This window comes from Neomonachus schauinslandi, chromosome 6 (genome assembly GCF_002201575.2).
Source record: "Neomonachus schauinslandi chromosome 6, ASM220157v2, whole genome shotgun sequence".
NCBI classification, from domain to species: domain Eukaryota; kingdom Metazoa; phylum Chordata; class Mammalia; order Carnivora; family Phocidae; genus Neomonachus; species Neomonachus schauinslandi.
Genome location: NC_058408.1, coordinates 125,836,690 through 125,848,170, shown reverse-complemented (window position 1 = coordinate 125,848,170; position 11,481 = coordinate 125,836,690). Strand labels below are relative to the sequence as shown.

At 57.8% G+C, this 11,481-nt stretch overlaps 1 protein-coding gene across 1 annotated transcript; it reads right to left on the bottom strand.

The window, feature by feature from the left end:
- Nucleotides 1–6,383: 6,383 nt before the first annotated feature.
- Nucleotides 6,384–9,001, bottom strand: NKX2-3 (NK2 homeobox 3). Its single transcript, XM_021700147.1, has 2 exons — nucleotides 8,641–9,001; nucleotides 6,384–7,132 (listed from the first exon to the last, which is right to left on the bottom strand). Exons 1-2 carry the CDS (start codon nucleotides 8,999–9,001, stop codon nucleotides 6,384–6,386), a joined length of 1,110 nt encoding a protein of 369 aa, XP_021555822.1.
- Nucleotides 9,002–11,481: the final 2,480 nt, after the last annotated feature.

Sequence of the window (11,481 nt, the reverse complement as noted above, 5' to 3'; positions counted from 1 at the left end):
TCATTCCCTCTGACAGAGCAATTACACTCCTGGGTGTACACTGATTAGAAACATTTACTACAGTCCTCAAAAGACACGTTAGAACTGTGCTGCCCGACGCATGGGGCTCTTTATATTTAAATTAATGACAATTTAAGAAAATTAAAAAATCCAATTCCTCAGCCAACCACAGTTCAAGTGCTCAGGAGCCAAATGTGACTAGTAGCTACCTCACTGGACAGCACAGACTGAGAACATTGCCATCACCGCAGAAAAGTTCTCCTGGACGCTGTTCTAGAATGTCTGTGGCGGCACCATTCACAACAAACACTAGAAACTACCCACAGGCCCACCAGCAACAGAACGGATAAATTTATCTGCGGCACACCGATACGATGGAATACTCTAAAGTAATGAGAATGGACTATGTACAAGTGCACGCTGCAAGATCGATAAATGTCACAAACGAAAGAAGCCAGGCGTAGAAGAGTACATACTACAGGCTTCCGTGTATATACTGTTCCACACCAGGCAAAACTGATCTGTGCTGTTAGAAGCCACGATAGTGGTTACCCTTGGCGGTGGGGACAGTGACAACAAGGGAGCCTGTGGGGACTTGGGGGGCTGTTTCTTCATCGGGATTTGGTCTCATGGCCAGTGTTCGCCTTCTGAGGATTCAGCCCGTGGTACACTGACGTCGTTTCTGCACGTGTTTCATACTTCGATACATTTTCTAAGCCCCGTCAGAAAACTTTGCTGTTACTAATGTTACCTACTGTCTAGGCTGAGAAAAAGCGCGACCTTTCAAAAAAGCACATGTGGCTTTGGGATCAGCGGCCCCTCCCGCAGAGGCCTGCCCCGGACTCCCCACCGAGGCCTTCCGGACCCACCATCCCCTCCCCGGCGCGTCCTACCTGGGCGCCCGGGTCGCGTCGTCGGGACGGCCGGCTCCGCAGGTTCGGGCGGCCACCGCGAGAGGCGGCCAGGCTCTCCCGGGGCTCGCGGGTGCGCTCCCGCGCCAGGCCAGTCTGGGAGGCGGCGCCCGGCCCCGCGGCACCTGCGCTGCCCCCGGCGGGTCCGAGGATCCTCCCCCTTCGCGCCCGGCCCAGCCGCGGCCGAGCGCCGAACTCCGCTGGCGGAGAGTCCGCCGGCCTCCCAGGGCTTGGGCCCTCGGTTCGGGAGAAGGCGCCCGCGGAGTCCGCTCCGGGGCCCAGACCGGTAAACGCCGGAGGAGGAGGCTGCGAGTGAGGCGCCGAACCACCCGCCCCCCGCACGCGCCTTTCTCCAGGGAAGCGCCCGCCCTCCCGGCGCCACCCTCGCGGGGTCGCGCGGCCCGGGGTCACGCCGGCGGGGCCCGGGACCAGCGGGGCGCGGCACCCCGGGGAAGCCCTCCGCAGAGGGGCTGGGTTTCCCCTCCCGACCCTTTCTTCCGCGCACTGATAAGCCCTAGGGGGGTCGCCGCTCGGCCCGGAACTTCCTTTCACCTTCCCCTTCAGTCCAATTCCCCAGAACCCGCCAAGGTCCAAGTCCCCGCGAAGCTCTCCGAGCTCTGCAGGCCCCGCTGGGCTCCGCCTGCCCGTCGTGACGCGTGCCCGCCGCGTTGGGGTGGCGAATCCCCCGGCCGGCCGCGCTCCCCCTCGGACCTGGCAGTGCCGCAAAGGCAGAACAGAGTCCTGGGCTTCTCTGCATACAAGGCTGCGAGCGCCGGCCTGGCCTACAGTAGTGGTGCAAGGCCTGAGGCATACCAGACACTGTGCTAAGTTGCTTTTACAAGGATCACCTCATTTAATTTTCAAAGGCAAGGTGATTGGTACATAAGTGTTTACATACGAGTGTTTACACTCGTTTAATTGCACACTTATTATTTGTGCGTTTTGCTTAGGTAAAAGAAAAAACCTACCAGAGAAGCGTTATACCCATTTTATAGAGGAGGAAACTGAGTTTCAGAGTGCTCCTAACTCAAAGTCTCTACCACTGGTTGTGGTGGCATTGAGATTAGAATGGAGGAAGCCTGACTCCAGAGCCAACCACTTAACCCCCCTCAAGCTTAAGCTCTGCAGGAAAAAATTGCTGGTCTTCACCTATTCCACCTCTCTTACCAGTAGCACCTACCCACCTCATGAGCCCAGCGTGGTACCAGTCACTAGGTAGGGAGGCGTCATTCATGCATTCAGGGAAGTAAGGGGAGTTTGAGCCAGAAGTGACTTCTGAAATTATACGGTTTATCCTTCTCTGCCTTAGAGCTCAGAAACCAGAACCCAAAGGGATGACTTACTTCACCTGCTCAAAGTCTCACTTTAGATCATTAGAAGACATTTTACTCTTCCTCCTGGCTCACAAAACTATTCAGTGAAGCAGCTATTTGAGCCTGCGGGTGGGGTGTGTCTTTTCCCCTGCAGGGGGAGCTCAAAGAGAGGTGGCTGTGTTGGTCAAGGGTTTTCAACCTTTGATGGCCGGCAACTAGCAGTAAGGAAATCCTTTAGCCCAAGAGATGGGAGCTATTTATACCCGGAGACTGCAGGCTCTGGGGAAGAGTAGTGAGCAGGGAGGGAGCTGGTTCAGTCTGGCTTTAAGTATCTCAAGACATGCAAACTGTGTGGAAGCCAATCCATAGAACCAGTTCTGTTTCCTCTACCACGGTCACACGCCTCTTTTCGAAACGGGAGAGGATGCAGAGCGGAGGAAAATTAATACAGGGCTGGGAGGAAGCCGGGCATGGAAGGTGGGGATCTGGTGCTGGGAGCATCGAGAGGCCATGGCCCGCAGGACACAGACTAGGTTGGAGAAAAAGGAGTTGCTTACTTAGGAAACCCCCAGGGGAGCGAGGACATCTGCTCCCAGAATCTTGGGTTCCTAGAGCGCAGGTGATGAAATCCAGCATTGGAAGTGAGCACTCCTGGAGTTCAAGGGCAGCCCTCTTGATCACCTACCATACCCCTCAGCTAGCGAATGTTGGAAAAATGTTGCAGGTCCCAGATTTATCGTACACATCTCAGCTCCTCACCCCTCCCCTTCTGAGTCCTCGCTATCTCCTATCTCCTGTCCCTCCCATTCCCTAAACTTTGTGCCCAGGGTATCAGGTCATCACCAAGTTCTCAGCCTCCTTTACTATGTTTTGAGCTGTAGGGTGAGGGGTAACAATCTCTTGCAGGAAGCTGTGTCTCCAGGCAGTATTGCAGGGTACCAAAGGCAGGACTTTTCTCTGGGATCTCCATGGGTTGTGCGTCTCTGCAGGCAATTTCAGGTGCCTTGGCCCCGCCCAGGTGGGCTAAGAGTCAGCTCAGCATGTCCCTTGCCACCAGCACCCAATGCCGCAGCTCCACATCACCGGGGCCACTGCATGTGCTGGGGAGGGTGGCACATAAGGACTCTGGTCCCATGATCTCCTACTTACTGTGTTATCTGTCCCAGAGGAAAAAGATGTCAACCTGGTTGCCCATGACCTCACTAGGACCTCATGAGGAGTGAAAGAAACAAATAAATCTTTGCATGACACTATGTTGTGGTACTGGAAAGTACCTAAGACTCTGGTGGCATATATGAGGGAGTGATTACCTCCACTTGGGTGGTTCAGGAAAGAAGCCTGGCCTTGAAGGGGGAGCAAGAGTTCACCAGAGAGATGGGGGTGGAAGGGCAATCCATATCGTGGGGAGGGGCAAGTGCAGAGGCATGGGGTTGCAACAGCAAAGCCCTGTTTGGACTGCTTCCTTTCTGTCGTTCAGGTATCAACTTAAGTGGCTTTCTCTGATCACCTACTCCAAAAGAACCCTCCCTTCAGCACTTGGTTCTAGTTCCTTTTTAGAATTTATCTACTTATTTTTACATTTACTTGTTTGTTGTCTAACTCCCTCCCCCCATGCACACTCCTTAAAATAAACTCCACAAGCCTGTGGACATTGGTTTTTGTTTTTTGGTTTTTTTTTCACCATCCTCAGCATCCAGAACAGTGCAAGTGAACATATATTAGCAGGTGCTCAGTAAATACTACTGGATGGATGGATGGATGGATGGATGGATGGATGGATGGATGGATGAATCAGTGGTCCGACGCTGCAGGCAGTGAGAAACGTGTTAGGAAGTGAGAATTTCCTCCCCAGCCCTTAGCCTAAGCAACTCATGGGAATAGAATAGCTTCAGAAGAGGGCTCGCTAGGAAGGGGACTTGGGGGACACGGCGGTGATAAGGGTGTGGGAGGAGTTGTCCCAGCTCCAGGGAGGCTTAGGAGAGGAGGGAACTGGCGGCAAGGAGCTGAGGGACCGGCAATCTAGTGCACTACAACTCACACTCAACTCCAGGGTTTTTCTGCGGGGGAAGAGGCGAGGGGAGGGAGGGTCTTCGCCCCTAGGCGCCGCCTCTCCAGCCTCCCGCTAGGCCTTTTTGGACCCGTCCAAGACTCATCCTGGGCGGTCAGCGGGTTTTGGAGGATTCCCTTGCCTGCCTCCCTCCCTTCCTCCCCTCCTTTTTCCTCCTCCTCCTCCTCCTCCGGGTCTCTGCGGATCCGCAGCCCGGCGGCCCCGCAGCAGCCTAGCAGCCCCCGCCCCCTCCTGTAAGGACGAAATTGCTAAACTTGTAGCAATAATGACCCTGCATTCAGGCCGCCGACTCCCGCTGAACGTCTCCGCGCCGCGGCTGGCCGGCCTAATCAGCGCGCCCCTCCTTGCTGCCCGCCCAGCCCCCGTCCCCCCTTGCCGCTCCCTCCCCCAGCGCACAAAAAGTGGGGAACAAAACCCCCGCGCATTTCTCCGTCCCTCTGTTGAGCAGACTGCTACACAAAGCCCCCGCTCTGAGAAGCAATGGGGAGCTCGGGGGGGGACGTCAATCCCGACGCGCTGGGGTTTTTGTTCGCGCAGGGGACTTCGCCTTCCTACCACACCTTTTGTTCGGGACTCCAATAAAAAGCCATTCTTTCCGCACCTTCCCGGCCCGGAGCCGTCTTTCAGCGAGGCCCGGCCCCACAAAGGCGCGGCGCTCTGAGGCCTCCCCATTCACCCGCCTTGGCACGCTCACAATCGGCCGTGTGGCAGCACCGGCCTCGCACAGGCATTCTCCGCAAGTGACAAGGAGCCGCATAAAGCCGCGGCCGCCGGGGGAGAAGGGAGGGCGGCCGAGGGGGAGAATTCGGCCGCGGCGGGGCGCAGCGCCCCTGGGCGCGCTGGAGGCCCCGGCGGCGGCCGCCGCTGAAGGAGCCGCCTTCGCGCCGCCTCCGGCTGGCCCAGGGGGCGAGGTTTCCTTTTCCCTGGCGAACTTCGAGGTGGGGCAGAGTCTAAGCCTTGGTCTAACGCAGGCCCAAACAGTAGCCAAAGCATCTGGTAAAACTTGTGGGGATTACAAAGCCGGGGACCTCCAAAGGCCCTGAGTCTCCGATCTGTTCTCCCACAAGAGTAAAGAGAAATTAATGAACAAAACCAAGAGGACGCAAAACTTGCAGCCCGAGGCTGGCCCAGGAGAGGCCAGGCCTGCGAACGCCCAGGGAAGATTGCTTTCCCTTACACACCTTTTCCTTCCCTACCCGCCCTGTTTAAAGGATCCCTCTCCACTTTTGGAGGGCGAAACAAAGTCTGTAGCCAATGGTTTGGAAATATTGCACCTTGTTTATTGACTCCTGTAGTGTATGGCAGCGGGTGTGTACATGGCGTGTGAATACAGTTATAGATATACGTGCTGAATACAGAATATGAAACAGAAAGGAAACCTGGTAACACCTCCGGTGGCCCACCAGCTCCCAGATTTGTTCAGCCCCCTCCCGCCGCCCCCCCCCCCCAATGTTTGATCTTGCTTCGCTGATTTTTCTCGCAGAGTTCTACTCCCTGACAATCCGGAGATCCAGGCCGAGGTATCTGCTGCGGAGGGCAGGCGGTAGAGAAAAGGAAAATCAACTGTGGAGTGGCGCTCCGGGCCGCAAAAGGGGCAGAGGTGTCGGTAGGGCTTGGGGATTTCTCAAGCCACGACACGCATTTTTCTCTCCTTCATGCTTTTCTTTTCTTTTCTTTTCTTTTTGTCCTTGGGTTTTCTGTCGACATTTCGAGGAGGCCGCGGGAAGGCGGAGGGGAAAGACGGCCTTCTTGCTCTGGGAGAACCAAGCGGCAGCCAGATCCCAGCTTCTCGCACTCTCTTCGGGGCCAGAGTCGGGGCCATTGTCCTCCCCGGCACCAAGCCGGAGTTTCTGCCTCAGAGACAGTCTCCGCGACCGGTCCCGGGCATCCTCCTCGCCCCTCAGCCCCCTTCCAGGCTTCGCGGGAGCTGTGTTCCGGGGCCCTGGGGAGCGGGATATGTGTTTCTTGGGTTTTGTTTTTGTTTTTTGTTTTTTAACGAGAGGACCTGGCCCTGGGATCCAGGCTTTCTCGCGCTTCAGTCCCGCGGTGGCAGGCTGCAGTGGGGCGCCCGCCGCCTGAGCCGCCGCGTCCCTACCAGGCCCGGATGCCCTGCAAGGTGCCCTGAGCGCACGCTGCCCCGGCCGCGGCACCCTGGTGCAACGGCTGCGCGCTGCCACCGCCGGCGAAGCCGCCCAGGTTGCTCACGTTCACGAAGGGGCCGCCTCCGGCCGCGCTGCAGGCGGGCTGCATGGCCGCGGCCGCCGCGGTAGCCCCGCCGCCGCCGCTGCCGCCGCCGCCGCCGCCGCCCGCCGGGTAAGCACAGCCGTAGCTACCGCTGTAGGCCGCGGCGGCGGCGGCGGCGGCGGCGGCAGCGGCGGCGGCGGCGGCCGAGTTCCCATAGCCGTAGGCGGGGAAGCTGTTGTAGGAGTAGGCGCCCGCACCCACGCTGTAGGGCGAGCCGTAGGCTTGCGCGCCCGGCGTGACGCACGGCTTGCCGTCCCGCACCAGCACCGGCACGGCCACGCGGCGCGGCGGCGGCGGAGGCGCGTGCGCGCCCAGCTCCAGAGACTTGTCCTGCCGCTGCCTCTTGCACTTGTACCTGCGATTCTGGAACCAGATCTTCACCTGCGTGGACGTGAGCTTCAGGCTACTGGCGAGGTGCTCGCGCTCGGGCGCCGACAGGTACCGCTGCTGCTTGAACCTGCGTTCCAGCTCGAAGACCTGGGCTTGCGAGAAGAGGACCCGGGGCTTCCGGCGGCTACGTGGCTTGGGCCTCTCGCTCTCCTCCCCCGCCTTACAGTCTCCGGCCGCCTCCAGAGGCTTCTTCAGCTGGCAGTTTTCTGCGGAAGAAGCACAACAGCGTCTCTTAGCTTAGTTCCCCGCCTAACCGCGGCTCCTATCCCAGAGCACTGTGGCCCTTTTGGTGGCAGCGCGGAGCATGCGGTAGTAAATGCCTGGACTTTCTGGAAAGTTTGTGGTTCCTGGCGCCATGAGACCCTGCGACAGCCCAAGTACCCTCAGAACTCCCGTAGCGGGCAGAAGCGCGTTCCATGGGGAGGGTTAGTGCGCGTTTATTTAGAATTTGAGCATCTGTGAGAAAGAGATAATTAAATGTGCGGCTCGGCGTGCTAATGACTATTTTCAGGATGAAAGTTTGCAGCTACATAATAACTAGAGTATTTGCAAACTCATTTGCTTTACGGATAGCTGAAGGTGTGAAGCATATTGGTATTTGGGAGCCGGTAGGCGTGAGTTGCGTGAATAAATCTTTCTGTTCGGAAATGCTTGAGTGTAACGCTCCTGTATTGCCTAGGAACTTTTTTTTTTTTTTTTTTTTTGCTTTTAAAAGACAGCATGCCTCCAGCTAAATGTCCGCTTGACGATGTCTGTATTACCTTAAAGGGAAAAAGAAATTTGATGGACTGATTTAGACCGTTTCGTGTCGATTTTAGGCCCAGGGGAAGTGTCAGGAGTATAGGCCTTGGCTGCTGCCACATCAAACCTCCTCTTGGGGAAGAGATTCTTTGACTCTCTCCCCTCAGAAACAAACACTTCCTTGGGGGCTTTATTCAGTTATCCGATCTCCCTACCCAGTTCACCTCCCATCCCATGTGAGCGGCTGGGATCTAGGACTAAGTTCGCGTTTTTCACTCGGCCTGCAGCCCCACAGCCCGGGACACAAAGCATAACGTTATGAATTTTAAAAAAAGGCCAGCGCCTCAGGGGTGTGAATGCTATGCACGCGCGTAATGGACTGTGTTCCCACGCACTCCCCGACCATCCCCTCCCTCTCCGCCGGGTGCTGTGGGTGCCGGGACACTGAACTCCAAGCAGAGAAGTGAGGAAACCACCCAGCTGGTCTCTACCAAAATTCCTGCGCCCTGCCAACACAACCTGCCTGGATCGTCTTTTTGGAGAAGAGGGGACGGCTGTCCCGGCCTCAAAGACCTCGTCTCGCCCTAGGGGGAAAGAGGAAGAGATTCGAGCTCTTGTCTCTCTGGGTCTTGGGAAGAACAAAAATGCCGTGAGTTGTCAGAATCCAGCAGCTGAGCCCGTGTTGCTTATCAGCGTCAGGGCAGCAAGAACTACTTTCCCTTCCCTTGGGGGCTTGCATCGCCTCTCCTGTCCCGGAGGAGTAGTTGTCGGGGTCACCTCGTCCTTCTCCCTCCGCCCCGGCTCCCTCGCAGGCACCTGTGCTTTGCGGAGCTGTCGTTGACCAGGGTGAGGCATGACCCCAGCCAAAGGTTAAAGGGGCGGGAAGCAGTGCTGGCAAGGTTTGTGGGCTGTTTGCGGGCGCTCCGCCATTGCTCCAGATGTGCGGGTGCGTTTTCTTTCCCCCTCTACTCACTTTGGCTCCGGTCCCTCACGACCTCGGGCTCCTCTTCATGTTCCTTAGGCTCGCTACACGAGTCTCGCAGGACTGTGTGGACATAGCTCTGGGGACAGAGCCCCGAAGCCCCGTGGCCGTCGGCTGTGGCTAGTGAGTTCAAATAGGACAGTTTCTCGCCCTCTTCTTCCTCGTCCTCCTCTCCTCCGTCAGAAAACTGCGTCCCCTCGGTGGCGGCCAGCATGCACGGCGCCGAGTGAAAGTGGTGCTCCAAGTCCGCCTGTAAGTGCGCGCCGTGGAAGTGCTGTTGCTGCTGCTGCTCCAGATTCAAAATGTCTTTGACTGAGAAAGGGGTGGAGGTGACCGGGCTTGGTAACATCATCAGGGCCACTTAATTGTCCAGTCCAAATACTCAATAAATCCCGGCGGGGGCGGGGAAGCAGCGTTGCGGCTCCAGCTCTCCTGGACTCTGCCGCTGCTGCCGAGTCGGGCTTTTGACAGACGCGGTCCGGCTCCAGTCTAAATCGCCTCCATTGGCCCGGACCTGGGGGTCTGGGTTTTGTTACAGCCACTGCAGGGACTGGGGCCGGGGCTGCGAAGCCTGTGTCCGGGGGTCGTGCGTCACGTCGGGGCGGGGCTCTCGCCTCGGCCTCCCTCCCCATTGGTTCCAGCTCATGTGGACCACGCCCCCCGCATCCACGGAGTGGGGTGCTGTGGCGCTACCAGAAATAAAGGACTAGTATAGAGTCGCGAAGTCCAAGTCGTGGTGGGCGAGGCTGCACTGCCCCGGGTGCCCGAACGACCGATTCCCGCCCCGCCTAGCCGTACCTTCCGGCCACGGCCAGTTCGGGGAGGCTTCTTGTCCACGAGCCAACTGCCAGGAAAGATGGCCCAGGAGCGTGGTTTTTCCAGCTGCTGCAGGGCAAGAAAACTTCCTGGCCTGTAAATACCGGCCTCTGGATTCTCAAGAAGACGGAATGTTTTGTGTACCAATGGATGGGCAACGTGTCTGTTCCCGACTTGTTGACTTTGCTCGAGCTGTTCCCTCCGCTTGGAATGTCTTCCCTGCCCTTGTCTCCATGAGTGGAAAGCTGTTCTCCAAGGCTCTGCTCAAATACCACCTCCTCCAAGGAAGCGCTCCCTGATCGTCTAGCCGGAAGTCATCTCTCCTGCATCTGAACTTGCAGCGCATGTTAGTAAAGGACATTCGTGTCACTTATCACTTCCCACCTAGTACTAGATATTGCCGGCCCAGGGTAAACTATGAGCCCCCCCCCCCCGGGGGGGGGGAGGGTCCCGGTTGCATTTGTCCTTGTAGCTCTTGCAGCTGCCGCACTAAGCAGGTATGTGAGAGACAGGAGGATGGTGTTGTTACTGAACTTGGTTGGTTGACAGGTCTTGGTTCGAATCCTGACCTAGTCGGTGTGTGGCCTTGGGCGTTTCTAAGCCACAGTTTCTTTGTCTACAAAAAGGAATCCGTAATACTTCTTCAGGGGTGGTTGCCAGGGATAAATGACAAAACATGTCAGGAGCTTAGTGCAGGGCCCCACACGTCAAGTGCTCAGTACACCTTAACTCCCACTATTGTGCATCAGTGCTTGTTGACTGCATTGGTGATGGCGTGGCTGGAGTGCTGCACACATTGGGTGGCCTCGTAGGGTCTTGAGAGCAGTATCTGTCACAAGGGAGGTGACCCAGCCATGGAGGCCTTCTTCTCTGCATATTGAAACCGGGCCCCCGGATCTAGGCCTTTACCCTTGGAGGTGTCTTTCTAATTTCTCCAACCCATACGTCTTCTGGCGCCCTCGTGCGGCCCCCGGGTGTTTTCTGGGCTAATCTGTGGGGTCCCCTGACGTTCTGGGAACTCTACGTTGGTGGGGATCATCTTCCGCACAATAGGCGTTCGCCTGCCACCACGCCTCGCCAGTGAGGAGCAGCGGTCGCTACTGTGAGGCCCACAGAAAGACCCAGGCGCAGCACTGGCCTTGAAAAATACACAGACCGGTTCCAGCCCAACCGAGGCGCCTGACATCCGCCCCTGGCCGCCCCAAACATTTTTTGGCGGCCAAGATGGTGGAGCTGGGGGAGACCGGTCTCAGCTGGCAGGGGAGGGTGGAAGGTGCGGGGACTGTGGACAACGCCCCCGGGCGCGGCACACGCGGGATGGAGTGGCGGCGAGAGTGGCGAGCTGCCCTGCGGGCCCCACGGCGTTGGGAGTTGTGGGTGCCCAAGGCCAAGGAGAGAAAGGCGGGAGGGGAGAGAGGCGGAGCTGTTCAGGAGGGAGCGGAAATGGTGCGTGGAGTCGGCCTCTGAGGCCGCCCGGGGAGCTGGGATGCGGCGCGGGCCACGTGCACCCGGGAGTACTTAGGGTGGCGGCGACCGGCGGGTGGTGGGGGAGACCCTCTGTGGGCAGGGCCTTGCGCTGGTACACCCATTCTTCAGCCGCAGGGCCGCCCGGTGCCTGTCTTCTCGGCATTGAGACTTTTGACGTCCCAGGCGGGGCCGGCGTCTCCAAACCAGGCCAGGGACTGCAGAGAAGAATTCCCCTGGTTTTGCAGCGGATCGCCACCCCTCGGGCGCAAAAGATCCAGAGAGAGGTGGGGGTGAGTGCACGGCACTGTGGGGTGGGGGTCCTAGTGGGTGTGCGTCGCATTGGCAGGCAAGCCTAAAAGAAGGAAGCTGCGCTCCAACCCCACTCCTCCACTCCCATCCCCCCTGAGCTAGACCATCTCGGAAAATGTTTCTGGTTCCCAATTTTTTCCGCCTCTTCGGGTGGTGTTCTTTTGTTTGTTTGTTTGTTGTTTTGAGTGATTTTAAGAGAAAAAAAGGTAAAAGACAAAAGCTACCGAAACTCTCTCTCCC